A 23328-nucleotide genomic window follows, 5' to 3' on the forward strand; every position below is an offset into this window, starting at 1 on the left:
GTTTCTCCTCTAGAGGGCGCTTCACTCGGGTGCTGCCTCCTGCGGCACCACTGGAGAGCAGGAGGAATGGGCACCTTTGAGATGCCTGACCTGAAAGATCTGTCAGAGTTAATATTTTCCTAGAGATTTCAGGACATCTCTTTCCTCTGTGCTGTGGCTGTGTACGAGGCCAGTGTTCGTTATTCACAAATGCTGGGCTTGAGCATTCCTGGGGTCTCCTTGAATGGATGGTAGGTATTAGGTACATCTTTATAGATTAGTTTCCTTTGAAAACAGTATTAAATGGAGTTTGGGAATAGCAGTACATCTAACAATGTTGTCTCTTGCTTACTCTTTTTTTTTTTTTTACCCCAGAAGTAAGGGTTTTTAAAAATAGAACTTGTACAAACTACTGCTTATCTTTGGGTGTTCATGAAGTATATTGAAAATAGGGAGTAAGGAGTCACTCCTTCCCTCCAGAAGACACAAGTCTGAAGACCACTCTTGATTTCTCCACAGAGGCCCAGATCTGTGCACTGTCGCACACTCAGAGCCCTGGCTATTCCATGACCATCAGGCAACATGGCTAGTTCTCTTAAACACTGAAGCACTTAAGAGCAAAAGAGCTTTTGTTTCTGTGCATTCATTATGTGTCAATATTTATCATGTTAAAAATTAAAACAGATGCCCTGACCAGTTTGGCTCAGTGAATGGAGCATTGGCCTGCGGATTCAGGGGTCCCAGATTCAATTCCAGTCAAAGGCATGTGACTTGGTTTTGGGCACATCCCCAGTGGGGAGTGTGTAGGATGCAGCTGATTGGTGTCTCTCTCTCATCGATGTTTCTAGCTCTCTATCTCCCTTCCTCTCTGTGAAGGATCAATAAAATATATTTTTTTTAAATTAAAACAGGCAATTTTGAAACAATTACATAATTTAAAATAGGAATAATAAACCATCAATTACATAATGTTATTCCATAAATAAGATGTTTTGTGAATAGTATACTTTCCAAGAGAAAATTGTGAGAAGAGAGAGTACTGTCAGGTGCATTTTTCCGTAGCGCTGTGCTGTCCGGTTGTCATGTCTGCTGGCGCCTCCTTCAGTCCGTTACGATACGTTGTTTTGGTGAAAGCTCACACAGCCGGGGAGGCGCTTCTCTGCCAGGTAACCCTTGGCCTTCGGACGCTTTCCAGGTCACCACCCAGGAAGTTAAAAACTAAAAAGGCATTGAAATTTTTAAAAAATCAACTTGGGAGTGCCTTTTTATAAATTGATTGGAGAGAGCAAGAGAGAGAAAGGGAAGGAGGGAGGGAGAGAGAGAGAAGATTTGTAGTTCCACATATTTATACATTCATTGGTTGATCCTTGTGTGTGCCCTGACCAGGGATTAAACCCGAAAACTTGGCATATTGGGATGATGCTCTAACCAGCTGAGCTACCCAGCCAGGGACCTGGGGAGTTCTTGAGAACATTTTGAAGTGAGACTGTTCTTGTTTGTGTGTACTTAAAGAGGGTGGCCATGAATACAGCAATGAGCAAAGGAGCACAGTTTGGTCCCACTTGTGCTCAGGAGCCCGCAGGGTTAGCCACCATCACTTGTGCAAAGTCAAAGCAACTTTGAGCACAGTGAAAAAGGCAGATAGTGTCTTAGAATTTTTTAAAAATAGTGTTTAATTTATAACCTATCCTCCACAGGACCACAATTTGAGCACTACTAAGGTAAATATTGCAAGGAAGAAAAAAATCAATGAGATTAACCATGGTAAAAAGACCAAAGCAAATGTCATTGTGTCCTAAGTTATCTAACTTAGACGAGGTAATTGCATATGAATGGAAAATATTAAATTTCTCACATTTGTTATCTGGAAAACCTAACTGGAACTAAGGTGTCCATTATTTTTCCTACCACTTAATTATGAAAAATGGAGTGTTGTTGATTGCACCACCTGTACCTAAGAGAGTAGTTCTTCGGTGCATGTCTGCCTTTGAGATGCCCGTCCAGCCGTCTGTGCTCTGGAGTTCGGCTTTAATTCCTGGTTAACTGCCTTCGGTGCCCCTGTGAACACATTGGGCAAACCATCTTTCACCAGACAGCCACCGGTAACGTCCAGACGGGAGGCAGTGCGAATCGATGGAGTAAGAGTATTTTTAGGGACTGTTGATGGATTGCTGTATTCTGCGCTTAACTTGAAGTGCCAGATGCCCCAGAGCTGACTAAGATGAACTCGCCATTTACTGAGCACTGTATAGACTGTGGAGACATGCGCGTCTCCCCCGTGGTGGTTTGGGGGAGAACGCTGGGGTTTTTTTAAGCAGCCTTCTGCTGTACTTACGTGTGGACGGACTCTGGGCCATTCCCTTGCCGGGGCACAGTGTATACAGTTGACGATCTCCCAGTCCTGGTGATGGGTAACTGTGAGATTTTAGGACAGCCTTGGACAGCAGCCTGTCCGTCAGTTCTCCGTGTAGGGGGACCTGGTGCACCCAGGCACTGATGACCGACCCTTCTAGTGGCAGCCCCACAGAGGTGGCAGCAAGCTGGAAGCTGTGACTCCGGGCTCCTTCTCACTTGCTAGCAGGTTTCTCTCACTGCAGCTCATTTGCATCTGGGACATCAATTAGCATGTTTGTTGAGGCTAATTGAATGAAACTCAATCATAGCTCTTAATTGCTTGACTATGTGAAAAGAAATCACATTAATGCAGCTAATTAAGTGTACGGCAATAGATGCAACATAATTAGGAGCGAAATGCGAAAAACAAGGGATGGCGAAGGTGCGGAGCCGGGGTATGGGGGGGACGCGGGATGGCGGCAGAGCCATCCGCGCGTCTGGACGGGTCCCTCTGCTCCAGCGCCTGCTTGGAAAAAAAATAATCCACATGATGAGCATGGACAACTTGAGAAGAAAAATGCAAATAGGTTTGCAATTACTACTTTTTCAAGCTGTTGAGGGGCAGGAGATGGCACCTCTGGGGGGCCTGGCTCTTGAGTGGGCCCCGGGGACTTGTTAAGTGCTGTTTAAAAGTACTTGGCTTTGAATTACCCTCATGCCTTGTTAAAGGGTTTTTCCCCCTTTTATCTTCGATCAGCATTTTCTACAAGGAACATGGAGAGGGAACACGCATTTGCATATCAAAATCGAGCTTGCTGTCTTGTCTTTACCCAGGGAGTCCCTGCCTCAGACCCATCCAGCTGCACAGCCCACTTCACTTCAGAGGGTGGGGGACAGGGTTTCGTGGTTGTGGCTTTAATTCCTCCGGTACCAGGCCCAGGAGAGATGAAAAAGATGAGTTTGTTCTTTCAGAAACAGGAAGCTCAGTGTCGTTCCTCGTGGGAGAAGCTGGAAGCCATGTTCTCGCGGGTCCCTCCCGCCACCTGTTTCCGGAGCTCCGCCTGGAGGGGCCTTCGTGGCGTAGGACATGCCTTTAGTACAGTTTTTAAAAACGGTGAAGACTTGAAATATAAAGTGGCCAAAGTTATATTCTGATTCCGCCATCCCCGCCCTCCAGCTAGTTCTTGTGAAGTTTCAGCGCCTAAATAACTCAGGCAAGAGAACAGATCCCTGGCCCATGCTGGGCCCGAGACAGATGTGTTCCCCGGCGCGTTCAAACCCAAGGAGCGGGCTCTGGGTAGATTTCTATAATAATTCTGAATAAAATGTCCTGGTTATTGTATGTTGAAACGTGCCCATTAAAAGAGCCCTGCTGAGGCTTAGTCACTCTCTGATTAGCCTCATTTTAGAGCCCATAAGCAATAAATGCTCAATTACACTCCTGTTATTGTATTTTAATTTGTTAAGAATTGGCATTAAAGAAGAAAGTTATAGCAAGTTGATATTTTTAAAGGAGTAACTATGCAAGGAGGAATTCATTATTTACAAGCCTTAACGTTGGTTTTGAAACTTGGCCTTGCCTATTTTCGGCAGGTATTAATAGAAGTAAGTGAAATAGGCTTAAGAATCACCTTTTGAATGACCTTGACTTGTAGCCCTTCACTAACCAGAGGTCACTTTCTTTGTGATGCTTTTGGTTCCCATCCTCAACACAGGGAGCTCGGTCACGAATCTGCCTACATTTCCTCCAGTCTGCCTGTCCTGCAGTTCGGTTTAATGATGATAGCTTTCTTACATCTTTGGTCCACATCCTTTCAAAACCACAACTTCTTTCATGGTCTGGGGAAGTTTTCCAAGCATCTTGATCTCCGTGTGAAGTTTTCAGTCTGTTCCCAGCTGGACACAGCCTCCCCCTTCCCCAAACCCATAACTGTCCTCCAAGGTGGCCGTGGCCGACCACCCCTCCCCACCAGCCTGCCCTGGGGACCTTGGGGTGACCCTAAGTCCCCCTGGAGCTTAAATGCAGAGCTTGGCCGGCCCAGGGAGGGCATGTCTGGCACCGCTGAGGCAGGCCCAGCTCACTCCCTTCTGAAGAGCTCGCTGCGTTGGCCCCACTGGGGTGCAGCTTCTGACCCCTCCCCCATGTGTCTCCATCCCATGGTCCTCCAGGCCCTGCCTCAGCATGAAGAGCTGCCATTGGAGGGCTGTCCTCAGGAACCCAATGGCTTACACTAAACACAAACCAGTGGGTTTTCCTCTTTACGGTCTGAAGGGAGCCCACCAAGATTCTGCAAGGACTAAGTCGCCGAGCCCACTTCCTGCTTAGTCTTACACCCTGTGAAATGTTATCACTCGCGAGTGGTTCAGAACGTATCCCTTTCTGATGAGTGCTGTTGAGGTCATAATGTCTACAGAGACACGGGGCTCATTGCCCCCCAAAATGCCAGAAAGTGTCGATAACCCCTGATCTGCCAACAGGACCCTGACCCAGGCTCTCAGTGGCCTTCTCCCCTCCAGCCCCTCCAGGCAGCTACATTCTCATGGACATGTTTAGCGGCATTGCCCTCTGAGACGGAAAGGTCTCTGCACAATAGTTCTGCTCCATGGAATTGTGGGTAAACCATCCAGGAGGGTGCCGGAACCCCGTGTGCCGTCGCATAAGCAAGCAGTTCAAACAATACGACTTCATGTCCATGCTCTTTTCTTTACGGCTGGTTCTGTCCCCTGTGATGGGCCGTCTGCTTTGTCTCCTCGTCCCTCCAGGACTTGAGTTAACACAGGACTCAGAGGCAGAGCTCCAACTTCGGTATAACGGGGAGGCCCCCGTGCTAGGCAGGTCCGGGCCTCCTTATTTTCAGAGTGTGGGCCACCGGGCAAAGGACTGGGGTTACAGCTCATGACATCCAGTAGACCGTCTTGTCCCAGTTGGTAGAAGGTCTGCTTTTTAACCTATCTTGACTGTTTAACGTTTGAACAGGATTACATGCAGAACGTTCACGGGAAAGAGATCGACCTTCTGAGAACCACTGTGAAGGTCCCCGGGAAGAGGCCCCCCCGCGCCACATCGGCCTGCGCACCCATCTCCAGCCCCAAAACCAATGGCCTGTCCAAGGACATGAGCAGTTTACACATCTCGCCCAATTCAGGTAAGCTTAAGGCAGGCGCACCAGAGACTTCTTAAGCCAGCCGCTGTCCATGGTGCTGGCGGGGGACAGTGCTGAGCTGGGGGGCGTATGCAGGTGTTGGCCGTGATGTTGTAGGTGGAGGTCTAGAAGCCTCATCTCCTCCACCAGTGATCCCTCCCTCTCCCCCGCGGGTTCTGTGACTGCACATGGTAGCACTCAAAGTCCCAGCTACACAAGCCAGCCCACAAGGTGGTCCGGAGCCAGGTGGTTGCTAGTGGGATTGTGTACATGATGGAGGATTTAAAGGGCCTTCGTAAAAACACGAATGAATTGTTCAAGGATCAAGGGTTTGTATTAACTAACCCATAGGGACCAAGTATATAAAAGGGAAAAGGCCGTTTGGAGAGAGGTTTAAAGGAAACCCTTGGACCCATGGAGCATTTAAATGCTCTCAGCTTTATGTTATAACTGTTATGTAATTCTTTAACACAGCGTTAGTTTTCTTTACTCTCTTTCAAGGGAGAATTTGTGCCTTCTCAAAGTTAGATGTGCTGAGACTTACCTGGCAATTGCAAACCATTCAGATGTCATGGTTCCTTTTTGGTTAAGAGTATTTGCAAACGGTAGCACTGTGACGTTGAGCTTCCGCGATTATTTGTCGGAGGAAAGGTATAGGGACTGGCCAGGCCCTCCTCCTGAACTCAGAGTCCTGCAACACGGGGACCTCTCTGTGTCTTCCTCCAGCAAAAAGCCCCTCTCTTCCCTCCATCTAGTCTTCCCAGAATAAACTTCTGTTCTGTGGTGGTTCCTCATGTGTCTCTGCTTCTTAACGGCACTGCATGTCCCCCTCTGAACTGTGAGATGCTGTGGAGGAGGAATGGGGTGCTGACCCCACAGTTCTGCGGCCTAAACAGCATCCATCGGTTGGGGAAAGCAGGGTCGTAAAAAGGAGCAGAGTCTGGGGTCCATGAAACTGGGTTCTGCTTGATGTCAAAGGGTTTTGGGCAGGTAACTGACTGTCCATGAGTCACTACCATATCAGACCGACCTGGTCTGGCCTCTGTGCAGTCACTGATGTGGTGGCAGGTGAGGTCACATGGAAGTGCCAAAAAAACCTCAGAAAGTCCAATACAGACGTCACTGTTACTACTCATCAAAAGAACCAGGGCCTTCTGCTCACAGAGATCTTGCTTCATTCCAGAAGGGGGTTATTTTGCCTGGTCTCTGTGACCTGCTGACCCTTCTTCTAAGACATAGGTGACCTTTCCCTCAGGATGGAATGTGCTGGCATTATGGGATAAGAAGAGGGAAAAGACTGTTGTCTTTGTTACTTTGTATTTATTTAAAAATATTTATTGAGCCGAAACCAGTTTGGCTCAGTGGATAGAACGTCATCCTACGGACTGAAAGGTCCCAGGTTTGATTCCGGTCAAGGGCATGTACCTGGGTTGCGGGCACATCCCCAGTAGGGGGTGCAGGAGGCAGCTGGTCGATGTTTCTTACTCTCTATGCCTCTTCCTCTCTGTGAAAAATCAATAAAGTATATATTTTTAAAAAATAAAAATATTTATTGAACACAAGGTGTGTGCCAGGAACTGGATGTGCTATGGGAAATGAGTCTCTGAGCTCTAGAATGAGGATTAGTCACCTCATCACCAGGTGGTTTTCCTTCTCCTTCTAACCCATCTCATCACGTCTGTCGAGATGGGTTATTCAAGTCAAGAAACCTGGATAGAATTTTTAATGCATGCTAAGCACAGTCCAGGACCCTGGGACACAGGAGACGAGATAAGCCCTGCCCTCAGGAATGGCATCCTTTGTGGGGGGGGAGACAAGTAGACAGGTAAATACAGCAGCTCAGGGTGGGGTGCACCCAGGGAGGGAGACCCAGTGTTGGGAGGTGTGAGCAGCTCCACCCCAAGAGGCTGGCCAGGCGGCAGGGCTGTGCTGGGAGTGAAGCGGGGGCGGGACTCAGCCAGGCACCCAGGATGCAGTGTTGCTTGCATGAGATTTGGAGTCTGAACTTAATTATCTTCAGATATATGATCTTTGGTGCTCAACTGCCACTTGCATATGGAAAGTGTAATGTTGGGTAACAAATGGAAAATCCAAAATGCCATGTAACCTTTATCCTATCCCGTGGGGTCAAGTATGTCAGGGCCTCTGCCAAGGGAGGAAGTGTGGATCTCTCCCATTGTTTAGAGCCCATTTCACTCTCTTGAAGACTCTTTCTTGTGGGCGAATAACGGGTTGGGGGCACAGTTGAAATCCCTTTGCCATGGCAGTTTATTACAACTCATCCTTATTTTAAAAAATAGGTATTTTTGTTGATTTCAGAGAGGAAGGGAGAGGTTGAGAGATATGGAAACATCAATGATGAGAGAGAATCATTGATAGGCTGTCTCCTTGCATGTCCCTTACTGGGGATTGAGCCCACAACCCAAGTATGTGCCCTTGACCAGAATTGATCCCAGAGCCTTCAGTCCGCAAACCAATGCTCTATTCACTGAGCCAAACCATCTGACCCTGAGCCATGTTAATCCCCATGCAGGAACCTGGCCATTTCCCTCTTATTTGGCTCACAGGCAGGGCCATGGAAGTGGGGGCGGGACATCTGCAAGAGCAGGTACCGCTTCAGGGGAGAGAGTGCCTGACAGGCATTTGTGGCAGTGAGAGACGGGGCTCATTCCTCTTAAGTGTGCAGGTGACGTCATCAGCTCGTGTCCAGGAAGAGTGAGTGACCCTCTGTTCTGTTGTTCAGAGGGTGTGCCCTCACATGAAAAATCCAAACTCAGCAATTTTAATTAGAAGTAAATTGATGCTATTTTTAAGGGATGGACTCTTAGTTAAAAATAGGCATTATTTTTGTTATTTTAGAGCTATTTGCCAAAGAACTGGATGGTACTTTCCCTTATCCTCGCTCTCCACTCATTTGAGTTATGCTGTTCTGTTTTAGAGCTCTGAATTAATTAGAAGTGTTTCTTTCTTTCTTTCTTTTTTGCTTTCTTTTTTTATTATTATTCATATTTTTATCTCAGTGTTAGTGAATTAGTTCAGTGTTGTGTAGCTTTCTTCCCAGTAACTTTTCCATTCACATAGACCCAATATATGCATATACCTAAATCTTTGTGCACAACACTCATTATTGTTTTAAAAGTACATGTGTGGCTCTGGCCAGTTGCTCAATGGTTTATAAGGCTCTTGATTCATATTTCCAAATTAATTTCTAGAAAAGTTGCACATGCAGTAAACCTCCATCCATAAAGTGAGTGCCCATTTAACCCACACACATTTGCTAATATTGCTATTTAAGTATCATTTTTAGACTCTGCTAATCTGATAAACAATAAAAATTCTTCATGCTTGGTTTATTTGGATTTCTTCAATTAGTAGTGAGGTTGAACATCTCACATGTTTATTATTCGTACTTATTACTTACATTGTAGTTGTTTAGAGATAACCCTTGCCCATTTTTGCACTGGGTGCTTGTTTTTCCTTATTGATATGTAAGAACTCTTGATATGTAAGGATATCAACACTTTATTATATTTCCCCAATTTCTTAGTTTTTTATACCACATGGTCTTACATTTAAAGGTCCCCCTTTTTTAATATATAAATAAATGATGTCTTTTACTTCTCTGGTTTCTACTTAGAAAGCCTTCAATCATCTTGAAATCAGGACATAATTTATATATATGTATTTCTGAGTTTTATCATTGTAGTGTTTCTCTTTTATAAGACATATCCAACTTTTTATTGTAAAAGTTTTCCAACATACTAAAGAGTTGAAATAATAGTATAATGAATGACTATGTACTTACCAGGTCCTTTAAAAAAATTTTTAATTACTAATCCATCGTTAATTTGGGTCTACTATACCCAATGTGATAGGACATCTAATTAAGTTTAATTCAAATAGATAACTGTTCTTTCTCTCTATGGTGAATGTTTCCCTTCCCTGTTTATCCTATTGGCCCCCTTTATGGTAAACTAACTCATTTAATCAAATGAGTTCTGTGTCTGTGCCAAGAATATATTTCATTCATCTGCTATTCCCACATTGTCTGACCTGATGCAGATTCACCACCCTGGCTTTATCCTCCAATTCTTTTTAGCTATTGTCATGCATTTGGTTTTTTCCAATAAACTTCAGAATAACTTGAAACCCACTCCTTCCCCTTAAAAAGAATCTCATGTGACTCCAATTGTCACTGCTTTTAACCTGTCAACTAATGGTAGAAAACCCAAATCTTGACCAGTTTCCTATCGTGGAACTCAATTATTTCCCACTTTATTCAAATTTATTTTCTATCCCTTAGTAAAGTTAACACTTTTCTCATTTAGCTCCTGTATCTGTCTTGTTAATCCATTCTACTAGTTTATAATTTTTGGTGAAATTATAACTACTATTGTCAGAAAGATTTAAGGGATTAGTTATTGTATCCATAAAATAAAACAAGCAAAAGATTAAAAAACGAAGGAGTTGTTGAAAATTAAAGAAAAAAAGATTGCAAAAAGATTGACTAGATAAGTTAATGTTTTAAATAACATGGCTAATGACACTGTTGGGAATCAAAGATATAACAGAAGAAAATGTGCTACAGGTGAGAAGGACATGCTGGGGCTTTCCTTCTCTGAGGAGTCAGACATCGAGATGGATGCGGGAGGAAGCTCTGTAAACGTAGAAAACAAATGAGGTAGGAGAAGAGCCAGGTTACCCACAAAGGACGGAAGGATGGAATCTTCACCTCTGAAAACAACACTGCTGCTAGATGATGGGAGAGTTCCTTTCTAAGGATAAATAACTGGACCTGAAAGCCTATGCAATGCCAAACTATTATCAATCAAGTATGAAGGTAGAAAAAAAGATTTTTTTTAAAAGTGTATCTTTATTGAAAGTATTTCAGATATCCCTTTTTTTTCCTCATTGACCTCTCCACCCTGTTCCAGCCACACACACACACACACACACACACACACACACACACACGGGCCTTCAACATGCTGTTGTCTATTCATGGGTTATAATGCACATGTGTATGTAAGTTCTTTGGTTAATCTCTCTCCCCTTTTTAGATGACAGATATGGAGCATTTTCCTCTTGATGGCTTTTTTTTTTTTTTTTTTTTTTTTTTTTTAATTACTTCAGCATCTACTCCCCAGGGGGAAAAAAGGAAAGGAGAAGAAAAATCCAAAAGATATTTTTGGGGCCTGTTGAATTTCCCTTCTCCATCTCGTCTTCCCCTTTCTCCAAGCTCACTCACTCAGAAAGCTCTTGTAGTATCTGCCGTGTCTGTTCCTCAGGCTCAGAACTGACATTGCCTTTCTAATGGGAGTCCATCAGAAGTCCCATTTTAGAGAATCTACTCACCTGTAACCTCAGGTACACATCCAAAGAAGGCAAGCAGATGTCTAGGTAGTTTCTGACGGAGTTTTTGGCCAGCCACTCTGGTAGAACTATACCTTCATGTGACAGAAGGCTGTTATGTTAACTCTGACAATTATTTTGACATTGAAGTAGAGAGCAGGAAAACACAACGGCCTCAGGAGTCAGAAAAACTGAATTGAATCCCACACCCCACATCTTGGAACCTTGTGCTGTGGTCTCTCTACACTCAGCTTCCTCATCTTTAAAATGGGGAGATGGTACCATGTCTGTTCTTGGGAGGACCACCCACCCGCCGGTGCCCCTCCAAAGCTTGGCCAATGTGAGGGAGAGTCCAGAGCTGCGTCAGGCGTCCATCACAGCAGGGCTGCTCATCGTGAATGAAGAAAAGGGAAGACAGTGTATCAGGTTTTGAATTAATTTTTTTAATGCCATAAAGTCTGTGTATAAAGCCTTTGTGTAGACACAACAGACAGTATTCCCTGTGATGGCCGCGACCTGGGCATGCAGGCAGAAGTGTCCTTGGGACTTGCCAAGGTCTCTCGAGTTACGGTGCTCCAGGCCCATGCGTCCCCTCTTCTCTGTTCTCGAGTCCTGATGGTGACATTGCGTTCCCAGCTGACAGAGACCTCCTTGTCCCTAAAGTGGGTCTTTGTTGGCTGTTTGCAACTGTGACTGTGTGTTTATCCTAACCAGATGGACACTTTGTCACAGGAAACCTTTCCTCTTCCCCCCCCCCCCAGACCCCACTTCAAGGCCCCCAGTGGTTTCAAAACAGTGCAGCCTTCCCGGGGGCGGGGGCGGGATCTCGATGTGTTTTGAGTATTGAACTGCGGTTGACATCTAAAGTCTCAACCATGCTGTTTTCCTCCACACTTCAGTAATCAGGACATCCAGCAAACCCATAAAAAACCAAACTAATAGCATGAATATTCAGTGACCTAGAATACTAATTATTGTCATGAATATTAATGCGATCGGACTTGCTTCTTCCTCTCCTCTTTCTCTCCCATCCTCTTTCTCCCTCTCTCCCTCTCTCTTTTTTTCCACTTAGCCGGCTCTAAAGATGGGTCATAATGAGAGCATTTAAGAGGGAGCGCGCTCTCCGCCGTGACAGGGACTGGGTAATAAGGAGAGCTTGATTAACGCGGTGCACTTGGGGGAGAGATGAGAGGCTTCACGTGGGCCTGTTCGGGGGAGGCGATGAGGCACCGGCGGCTCTGTTGCTGCTCCCGGAGATTAATGAGGCCTAAGAGTGCATTAGGAACAGTGACAAAGGTTTCATCTAATGGGCTCAGTCATTTTTCCTTTGAGTGACAGACGCACAGAAGTAATTGGCTGTGCAGAATGGCAGCTCATTGGCGGTACTTAAGGATACATTATCCCCGTTGTGTGGCCCGCAGAGGCTGTTTATCAAAACTGCTCACACTGCAGAGGCCGCGTCGCTAAGCTGCTGTTACAGTGGTAATAGCTATTAAAAAAAAAAAAAAAAAATAAGCAACATCCAAACTCGATCTGTGGTTGTCTCAGAGAAACAAAGTTTTTCTTTGTTTAGTTTCAAATGGTCTAGAAAACATTTTAATAACTCCAGAGTCTGTTCCGTGTGCGGATGGGCTGTGCACGGCCCTGTGTGTCTCCTCCGGGTTTGTGGAGTCCCACGCCTCCCGCTCCTCAGAACCTCAGGACCTGGCCCCTCGCCCCGTTTCTGCCCGCACCCTCCTCCTCTCATTAACTTCCCACACTGCGGACTTTGTTTACAACATTGAATCCTCCGATGTATAAGTCGATGTATAAGTCGGGTGTGTTCGCTAAATGCTTTCCCAGCAGCTTGGTGGGACGCTTCCTGGTGGTGAATTATTTTGCTGCAAAATAATCCAAAAGTCAGTATCATCTGATGATAATATGCGTTCACAAACCAGGTTTTATTGGAGTAGGTTTCGGTGGCTATTTAAAAAGTTTTTATTTGGGGCGGGGAAAAGAAATGTTTGGTGAGGTTTCTCTTAGACCGAAATTTCAGGACGTTGGGCACATCTGAAATTAAGCTGAAGAGTTGCAGCGTCTTCAGCTTTTAGGAGAAATGCACCTTACCATCAACTACTTCTGCTGTTACATATCTCCCACTGAGACTTAGGCAAATTTGTTTTCTGTTGTTCCCATCATTAAACTGTAAGCTCTTTGAGGCATAGACCATTATTTCTCTTTCTTTGTTATCCTCTCCCAGTGTTGTGACCCAGCGATTATTTTATAATTAAGTGGATATTTGTATCACCATCCTGTTCGACGTAAGTGATAAACACTGAGGATGAGTGCCATTTGCCTTCTTCCAGACAACGGCCCCTCCGCTGCACCTTCCCTTGTCAGGACCGCTGGACACGGTGCCATTACAAATCAAAATCACACTGTCCGGTTTAAGGAAACCTTCAATTCCTTGAACTCTAAATGGAGTGCTCTTTGCTGTAAGAACTGACAAAAGCAACTTGGTCCTTAGTGAATTCAGTTAAATGCGAAAGAGGGATGTTAGATACTGAGCTGTATGCATCTCTATGGGAACAGAGTTCCTACAAGTAAGTGAAAATTGCTTCAGAACCGTTTTTTCCTTTCAAAAACGTATGTTTGGCCCAAAAATGTATTCTTGGCCCTACTAAGTGGTTAAAGCATTGGCCCACACACCAGAGGGTTTGATTCCCGGTCAAGGGCATGCCAAGAAAGCTCCCCTCAACACAATGCAGTCAAATAAAAATGAATTTTATACTAACCATGCCTATTGCATTTATCATCATAAAGGCGGACATGCAGCAATTTTAAAGGTAAAATTATTATGCATAGCAAAACTAAACAATTGGATTGATTGGGAGGGGGGGGGTTAAATAACCAAATAAGAATCTAGAGGACAAGATCTGCTTATGTCATTGAAGCCTTATACCAACTACATGGGCATATTCTTATTATCACCATTTCATTATTATTATTTTCCATTTTGCAAATTATGAACTGAACTGTTTTCCAGATGCCAGGTTTCATCTTTTTTAGTCCACTGGGCATTAAGAAAATTAATTAGAAACATATATCATGAGTCAGAAAGATGCTAATGCTGTTTGACCCAATAATAACTTTTAGGATTCTATCCTAAGAAAAATATCTGAAAGTAGAAGATGTCCTTTGCAGTATTATTTATAATAACGAGGGACTGGAAACAATCAAAACTATCTAGAATTAAAAAAAAAATAACAATATAAATTATCTACATTTAATCAGTAAGATGTTATATACTATTTAAAATTATTATGAAGATAATGGAACAACGTGCGAAGTGGAAGGAAATGGAAAATATCAAAGAAGTATAATGTAGCCCTTGCCAGTGTGCTCAGTGGTTAGAGCACTGGCCCATGTACCAGAGGGTTTCAGTCAAGGGCACGTACCTGGACTACAGGTTGGAACACTGGCCCCAGTCAGGGTGGGTGCTGGAGGTAACTAAGCAATGTGTCTCTCAAATATCAGTGTTTCTGCCTCCTCCCTTCCTACCATTCTCTAAAATATTTTTAAAAAAAAATTTTTAAGTATAATATAAAATCACATCTTCTCCATGGGTATAAGAAAAATGAGATGGAATTTTTGTAGACTTCTATCTCATTACTTTTATATCTGTATCATGTTGTAAGATAACCTTTAAGAAATGTATATGACAAAAGACTCCCATTTTTCCCCCCTTGGCATCATAATTAGAATAGGGAGAAGTCAGAAGAAAAGAACTGTTTCCACATTTCAGGAAATATCAGTGCACTGTCTAGTTCCAGGATTTTAATTCTGAGCGTATTGTATTTGGTAGTAATTACATTTCCCCTTACAACTGCGTCTGGAATCTGTACATCCTTTTTTTCTCTGGTAAACATGCTGTGGAAAATATTTTACAAAGAAAAAAAAATGCACTGTAGTCTGAGAAACACAAGATTTCTACTTCAGTAGATGTGTTAAATGGCACTTTTACAAAACAAATACCCCAAAAGGCAGAGTCCTGGTGGCCTACGTCTTTAAGATGAGATACTGCATGTGTCCTGGGAGACAGTCCTCTTGGCCTGAGGTCCTGGTGGCCAGGAGGGAGGCCAGTTTCCAGGGCAAACAGTGAGGCCAGTGGGCCCTGCTCAGGGCACTTAAATCATTTGGATCTCACTTTTTATGGTAGTGTTGTGAATTATATTCTTTTTGGGGTTATAATTAGAAGATGGGACAGATGGTGAAGGCCTAGTTAGAAGTGATGGCACGGTTAGAAATGCCTGCAAAATCCAGTCCTGATTCCTGCAAACCTGGTTTTCCCATTGCATGCAGAGCAGGGTGTGGTGCGCATGTAGGTTTTTGCAAGCTAACCTCACTCTCTGAGCCTTTACACCATTGGCAGCTACGTGGGACTGGGAATGGACCTACAAAAGCAGTCATCTCCGTACACTCCTGAGGGTGAGGCCTCCGAGGGAAGAAGGGAGTTTCTGTCCATCACAGTCCTGTAGTTATGATTTTTTTTTAATGAAAGTTTCACAGGGGAAGTAAATGCTGGTTCTACTCTCACTTGCTCTTAGAGTCCTCATTGGGTTTTGCTCCCCAAGTATCTCACTGTAACATGAACTTCAGGATCACCTGTCGCTGAGAGTCGCTGATCTTTTTCAGGCAATTTAACCAATAAGTCACATGCCGGGTTTTGTTTCCTAGCTCAAACCATTGACAAGGTCATGTCTGGTTTCTGAAGATGGACCCAAATCAGACGGGGCAGTGAGCAAAGTGTTGTATTTTAAAAGAAATGATTGTTGATGAACCTTTACTTGAATGCTATGAAAAGCCTGTTTCAGAGTCTCCCTCTCTCTCTCTCTTTTTTTTTTTTTTTTAAGTCAGAGCAGGCTATTTTTAATATAATAATCCTATCGCTTAAAAGAGGAACGCTGGCTTTGATGTCATTTGGTGGATGAAAACATTCTTGCTCAATAGAAAACCAGCATCTTCTTCATGCTCCTTTGAGATCAGTTCAGGCAACACACTGATGTGCATTCAGATATAAATGCCATGTTCACTTTGAAATGCAAATTGTTTAAAGAAAAATAGCATATGGTGGAGGTAAGTACCTTTTCAAATCAACTCGTACACTTCAGGGCTATGCGGAAAGCTAAAATTATTCTTTGGGAAGAATCTGGGGCTTTTGACAGAAGGAAGCAGCTAATCAGGGCGGCCCAGTGAGCACACGCACACCCACATCAAGGGGATGGCCCTGGGCCGGGATTAGCATGGTAATTGGGCTGCCCCCTGCGAATCGGCCAGCAGCCCCAGCTCCACAGGGTGTCTGAGGAGACACTGTCGCTGAGCTCAGGAATGGGCCAGGATGTGGGCCTGTGAATCATAGTAGCACGGATGGATTTTGGGGGAAATACTGAGACAATACCAAAGGGGGCCCGTTGTGATCTGCTTGTTAGGGACACCAGCGTCTCCTACTTTGTAGGGCTGGGCCATTCTTTGGTGAAACTGTCTACTGCCCCACCTGACTCCTGGCCTAACCTCTGAATTCACAAACCATTCAGATGATCTGTGGTGGTATTTTTTTGTTTGTTTGTTTGTTGTTGTTTTGGAGGGGAGGGTTAGATGTTATTGATATAATGTACACAAAGAAAGTGCAAAATCCTAAGTTATAGCTAAGTAAGGGTACAGGTGACCAGCACACAGTTCAGGAAGCCCCTGTGGGCCACCTCCTGCCACTGCCCACATCTCCCCCCAAACACACATACACATACACTCAAGGGTGATGGCCATCTGATTTCTCACGCTCCAGATGAGTTTTGCCTGCTGATCTTGAACCGTTGGATGGGACCGTAACACTTTGTGCTCTCTCACTTGTCTTCTTTTCTCCACATCCTCTCTGTGATCCTTTGTGGCCCATGTCATAGTTCATCCATTCTTATTGGGTGTAATATTCCATCCTGTGGATACACTAAGAGGTATCAGTGAGTGAGTGGACATTTCAGCCATTAAATACCACTGTGGACATTCTTATACGTGTTCTCTGGTGGATGTGTTTATGCATATCTGTATGGTTTTAACTTGGAGGATATGAAATAAAAAGAGGAATCTTGAGTCCTGGCCCTGTCGCTCAGTTGGTTGGAGCATCGTCTCTTACACCCAAAGTGTGCCGGCTTGGAAAGGGGCCTGGGTGCCCCCGGAAGGGTCTGGGAGGAGCCTCATCCTTAAATCAACTCTGATTCGTGGGTGTGGGCATCAGCACCCCCAAGGGGAAGAGAAGGCCCAAACCACACCCTTTCGTTCAGAAGGTTCTGTTGTTGTTTTTTCAAAACAATTTAAAACTTAATTGGTTCTAAAGTGAAGCAGTTGGAGGATGGGTGGTGGGCACACCGTGCCATATCCAGATCTTGTATCATAGAGATGTACACTTGGAACCTGTATGATCCTGTTAGCCAATGTCACCCCAATAAATCTATTAAAAAATATGTTTTAAAATAAAACAATTGAAGGGAAGTTTTTAAAAAGAAACCTAATCCCTTTGAGGCTCTGCACATAAAGCTCACCAGGAACAAGGTGTGGTGGGCGGAGTGGTAGAGAAAGGCCTGGAACCCAAAATCAGTGCAACCAGAAAGGAATTCACGTTGAATTGAGCAGCTAATGCAAATCCCTAAGTCACAACAGGCTTCTTTTTCATCACTTTCCACGTGCACCGTGGAGCAGCTGAGGTGGTTTTTCCTCTGGCTCATCTGTTCAAGGTCAAGGGTAAACCTGCCTGGTTTCCCGGCACATGTATCCAGGAACTCTGATTTGTGTTGATTGCCAAGTATGTCTTCACCATGGACACAATCCTCTGGCACCAACACGGACTCCCCGTTGGCGGTCATTTTCACCTGGCAGCTCCTGTAGGGCCCTCCTTGCTGGCTTTCTCCTCAAGGGAGTCCCCTGTCTGCACCATGGCTCCCTCTAGAGGCGGTGGCTGTGCCTGGTGTCTTTGTGTGGGATCATTTCGGGTGCAGTCATCGGAGGCATGAGCCCCTCACCATGCTCTGCCAAGCACCCAAGTCTCACTGCACCCTCTCGTTCCTCTCGAATACTGTTCTTTGTGAAGCTTCTCCCTCCGCGTTAGCAGGACGACAGCTCCCTCGGTGGCAGGGCCCTCGGTGCACAGGGGCGTAGGCCCCGTAGACTAACTGGAGCTGGCTTCTGGGGTCTGCAGTCCACAGAGTGTTCACCCGCCTTGTTTATTCCTAGGGAATGTCACTAGTGCATCTGGGTCTCAGATGGCCAGCGGCGTCAGCCTGGGCTCCTTCAACAGCCGACCGGACGGCATGCAGCAGCGGTCCTACTCAGTCTCCAGTGCCGACCAGTGGAGCGAGGCTACGGTCATTGCAAACTCGGCCATCAGCAGTGGTAAGAGAGGGCGTGGCCCCACGGACCCGCGGCCACCTCATGGTCCTCGGTTGTAGGCCAGGGGCCGGCCCCGGCCCCCTGAGCACTCGGCTCTCCACTCTGCGGCGGCGCCTGAGGCGACGCCTCGGTCCTGCACATCTAGTCTTCCTTGATGGGCTGCATCGCTCATGTGTTCCTCTTCGATTCGGGGAAGTGTAGCTGTTCATACCTATGTGACAGGTTGGGAAACCGAGGCTGCAGGCAGACAGGGCAGGCAGCTTAGTGAGGCTCACGTGGCAGCAGGGCTGAGAGAGAACGGCAGACTTCATGCCCGGGATCTCGCTTTCTGCACTCGGCTCCCTCCATCGGTGCTCCTTTTGTGTTGTGTAAGGGGGTTTCCACCAAAGGAAAATGCATAGTTCATTCTCCAGTATTCCCACTCTATCCTGGATATTTTGGAGGGTCTCCCCCTTTTCTACGGGCCCACCTATTGGGGAAACACGTGCACTGCCCTGGGGTGTGTGCGGCGTCGGGCTGCCGGCTTCCTGCATCAGCTCTGCCTGTGGCACTTTGCCTGTGGCCTGTTCACCGGTGTTTAAGGAATTCCCACCGTTGTATGTCATCTATCAGACAGAGCTTCTGAGTAATTTTAGCGTAATTTGTTCTAATTAAAAGATTCGGCGTCAGGTCTTCCCTGTAGACCCACCAGCTGCTGCTGCAGGTAAACACCATCCATTTTCTGGGGACTCCACACCAGGCCTTCAAGGAAGACGTTCCCGGACCCAGCCAGGAGGCCGGAAAGGCCGCTTCCGGGAGGCTGAGGCAGGGAGGGCTTCGATGGGCTGGGGCTTGGGGTTGGAGTGGAGCGTCCCTGAGCCAGCATCCAGCTCAGGTGCTGCGGGAGAGGACAGGGGTCGCCTTCACCCTGCGAAGGGACTCTTCCAGGCTCTCTGCTTTTGTCTGAAATCATGACTGTCCCTTGAGAGCCCTGATGCAGAGGATCCTCCTCTTGGAAATGACTCCCTTGTGATGCCCAGCCATCACCTGCCCCAGCAGCCCGGGGTCCTTCCTGTGACACACATCAGTGCCACTGTCATTGCCCCACCTGCCACCCAGGAGGCCTCAGGAGACCCCTGACCCCCCACCCCCGAAGGCCTCTGCATTCACACCTGCTACCTGGGGGTCCTTCCTCCCTCGCGTGGTTTCAAGGCGCACAGCACAACCCATGTTTGCGTCTTATGTACTGAGTACCTTCTGTGGTTATAGGTGTTGCTTATCTTAAAAGGAGCAGGCAGTTCACCTACTTAATTGTTATCTTATCAGATACTTTGAAACTGCATTGATTTTTCATTTAGTGTTAGTATTCCTAGCTGATTTGGGTTATTCTGTCGCCACCTTCTGTGGAGGTGGCTTCTACCTTGGAGGGTGGAACTCTGAATCCAGGTGTTTCTCCCCCCCCCCCCCCCCCGCCCCCCCGAGGCCCCACCTTCTAGTCACCAACACTGCCGGGTTGTAGAGGGACAGTTTTAGGTTCTGCCCCCTAGGTGCTCTAGGAGTCACAGAAAAAATCCAGGAGTACCAGAGAAGTCTTCTTCTTACAGTTATTCCCCACTGGGAAGAAGGGGGGTTAGAAAAACAAATTTCTAAAAAAAAAAAAAAAAAAAGGCATCACCCCCAATCTATGCCTTTCTTACATTCAGAATGTTTTAAGACTTCAGTGTCTCTTGTCCAAGAAAGGGTGTTAGAAGCAGCATATTAATCTATTATAGAATCCAATCTATTTGGGCTTCCGCACTGTTCTTTCCTGGACAAAGTGGCTTGCGTTCCTCTCCATCGTAGCTCTGGGCCTGGCTGCACCTTGTGTGCCATGGGCTGTGCCACCAAATCCTGAAAAGACACTATTTCCTGACCTTGGTATGGTTGGAAGTTTCTTCCCACAGAAGTCGATCGCACACATATTTATAAAACACCTGTAGGAGAACAAGGTCACCTGTACAAGAATGCTGTTTTTAATTTGCAGAGTGATCTCTTATATATTAAGTGCCCTGGGGCCACCTTTCTTAATTCATGTAGTATGTTTGCTAAAGACTAGTCAGGCTCCCCAATGTTAGAGAGCAAGGAGGTAAGAAACCCAAGACTGTGCCTGGTACCAGCCTGCTGTGGGATGTGGATGGAGAACTTGAGAGAGACTTGCTGATCGGAACCGCATGTCACCGAACCCCCTGAGTGATTCCGGGACTCCTGGGGGTGGAGAAGCCCTGTCCGCCTGCTAGGAGGGTGGCGCCATCACTGCCTTCACGAGTTGCCAAGGGGCCAGACCTGAGCCATTGTTAATGAATGCACAGGCACAGGATCTGACGAACGACTTCAAGAAAACGCATTTATGAATGGACTGCAAGACCTCAACTCGGGCACCAACATTCCCTCCCGCGCTGGGAAGATAGTCACAAAAGGCACAAGCAGGACGGAGAGCTTTCTGCCACGCTCGTCCTTTGTACCTGGCAGTTGATACAAACCCCACCCTCTCTCTCTCTTTATTTTATTTTATTTTTTATCGTTTTCATCTTCCCCTGAGTCTTCCGTTTGGATGTTGGGAGTCATAAAAAGCCTACCCTGTGCTAGCAGCTTTTGAATTCAAATGACCATGAATCCGTGAATATGCTTTTTATTGTAAAACATCATCATAATAACAACATCGGGATGCCATTTTTCTCTGCCCCTTGGTCCACACTGAATGAAGACTTTGGCTCCGGAGAACTTGGCCAAGTCTTCCCGACTCGGGCACGGGGACCCCGGGGGTCTGTCTTGCAAGCAGCTGTGAGCATCTCCTAATGAGGGCGCTCACTTTGTAGTGCGCTGAGCACAGAAGAGGAGGCGCTGGGTAAATGGAGGTGGGAAGAAAGGAAGGATGGGCGCTGTGCGCCAGCGTGCCCCACCGCTTTATGACTATTGCCGTTGTGAGGCTTTACATTTAAGTACCCGAGGTTTAAAATTAAATGTCTAATGTAATTTGGCGTCGCTAACATGAGACCCGCACCTGCCCTCCGAGAAAACCCAGACAGCTCCGCTCAGGGTTTCAGATCGGCGTCGGCGGGCTCGCAGGCAGCGCGGAGGACAGGGTCCCCCCTCCGCCGAGCTGCCGCGTGCTGCCCGGCGTAATTTTTTTAAATGCAGACACATATTCATCTTGGGCTTCTGCATTGAAAAGGGCTGTTCCCATAGTCCATGAAAAATTAATTTTTTTACATTTTTCCTCACTCTCCTAAGTGTTTGACAGAAGTAATTTTTGCAGCGAGAGGGAATAAAAACTGGTGGCTGTAAATTCCTGTCCTGGAACCCCTTGTGCAGATTCTTTATGGACCCAGAATTGATCTACATGTCAGAGCCTGTTGTGGTTCAAACTGTTTATCACCGTAATGGCCGGAGTGCGCCCGGGAACACCAACTTATAATCCTGGGTGAAAGAAATCGGTGTTTGCAGTCAATGAGGGGCAGCTGAGCTTTATTGATAGGTTCAGAGCAATTACCTCTGCAGCAGCTATTGGCTGAGGGTTTTCTTGAATCTTATTGGGAGCATGTGATTTTTTTTTTTTTTTTTTTGATTAATCACTTTTTCTCTAGGTGATTTTTTCTAGAAGCACTAGCCCAGCGTTAGCTTAGCTGTGTGTAGGAGGGGACCCTTGGGGTCATCTGTGGCACACCTGGTTGTCATAGCTCACTCCAAGGCAAAACGCCGCTTAGATGCATCACACCTGCGCTGCGGCCCCAGCCCAGGCAGCGGCTCTGAGTGTCAGCCTTGGCCCCAGGGCCTTAACTGTTGCTGTTGCCGTGGCAGCCAGGCTTCCCCCGCCTCTTGACTGGCAGGTTGTTCTGCTGGCCCCACCCCTCCGCCGATTGCTTCATTCCAACTGTTCATCTTCCACACTGACTGGCCATCACCGCCAATATATCGTATTGCTTCAAGTGACTCTCAGGCAGCCCGCCTCCACCGGGCCCTCGTCCAGCCTTGTCAGCATCGAGTATGAAACCATATCCATCTCCCTCCTCTCCGGGGAAGGTGTGCGTGAGCTCGCGCGCATTTCCTCCTCACCCTTTCCTCTCCTGTCTGCCCGTCAGAACCTGCGGTTACCAGACAGTGGTTTGTGGTGCTGAAGCATTTGAGCCGTTGCTAATGTTGACGTATTTTTTCCCCCCATTATGAGCATGCATTTGTGTGGCTGTTTTAATGACAGGCTTCTAGAAACACAGGGTTCCGCTTTGGCTCTCACTGTCGTTTCTCCCTCCCCGGGGAGCCAGCACGTGTTTCAGCTATGGGTCCCCCAGGCTGCTGTCCGCTCATCAGTTTTTGCTTTTACATCTGAGCACTTTTTTTTCTTCTCCTTGGATAGTATGCTGGCAATTCTAGTATGTGACCAGCAGGTGGTGGTAGCGTGAAACTCTCGCCAGGAGGCTTGCTATGTAGGAGGGTTTTAATGAGGGGCAAGGGAAGCCCACCCACATGGGCTGCCTCTGTTGTTATCTGCCTCTGTGGCAGGAGCTTGGCTTCTCTCTCTCATCTCCCGAGAAGCATTATCCATGTTGATTGCTGAGGAAAGAGGCTGAGAAACTTAAAGACCACACTTCTAATAAGTTAGTCAGGATTCAAACCCAGGTCTTTCTGATTTCAAAGTTTATCTTTTCTGCTCTGCGATGTTTTAGAGCAGTGAATACTTAGCATGAACACATTGTGTTTTAAAAACTTGATTACCTTTTCGTAGGGATTGCTTTTTTAAGGAACTATAATATAGACAGACATTTCCCTCGTCTCGCTTATCCTCAACTTTTCCTTTATCAACGGTTCCTCCCAGACCTTGGCCGGCGTTCAGAGCCCACTCCCTGGGGTCTGTCATCAACCTTCCGCTCAGCTCGGTGTTAAAGGGCCCGTGGGCTCTCATCTCTCAGCGCTGGGCACTCCCTGTCTCTGCCGCAGCGTCTGTTCCCTCAGCCAGCTAGTTGCCTAATTAAAGGGATGACCCCAGCCCCTTCTCGGCTCAGAGCCTGCTTTCCTTTCTCCGCACGCCTCCAACGAGACAGCAGGAGCTTCCTGGGGTCCCTGGCTGCAGGGGGTAGGAGGCATGTTTTTC

At 46.4% G+C, this 23328-nt stretch overlaps 1 protein-coding gene across 11 annotated transcripts in view; it reads left to right on the forward strand.

Moving 5' to 3' along the window:
- AGAP1 (ArfGAP with GTPase domain, ankyrin repeat and PH domain 1) overlaps positions 1 to 23328 on the forward strand; it is a 396133-nt gene that overhangs the window by 267592 nt on the left and 105213 nt on the right. For 8 of the 11 annotated variants that reach the window (XM_036420716.2, XM_036420717.2, XM_036420718.2 and 5 more), the window contains 2 exons: positions 5291 to 5459; positions 18069 to 18227. In XM_036420716.2, the coding sequence (XP_036276609.1) occupies positions 5291 to 5459; positions 18069 to 18227 (328 nt within the window). The remainder of the gene's footprint in view (positions 1 to 5290; positions 5460 to 18068; positions 18228 to 23328) is intronic. The other 3 variants (XM_036420719.2, XM_036420720.2, XM_036420713.2) reach the window with 1 other exon arrangement.

This window comes from Pipistrellus kuhlii, unplaced genomic scaffold (assembly GCF_014108245.1).
Source record: "Pipistrellus kuhlii isolate mPipKuh1 unplaced genomic scaffold, mPipKuh1.p scaffold_m20_p_7, whole genome shotgun sequence".
Taxonomy (NCBI): domain Eukaryota; kingdom Metazoa; phylum Chordata; class Mammalia; order Chiroptera; family Vespertilionidae; genus Pipistrellus; species Pipistrellus kuhlii.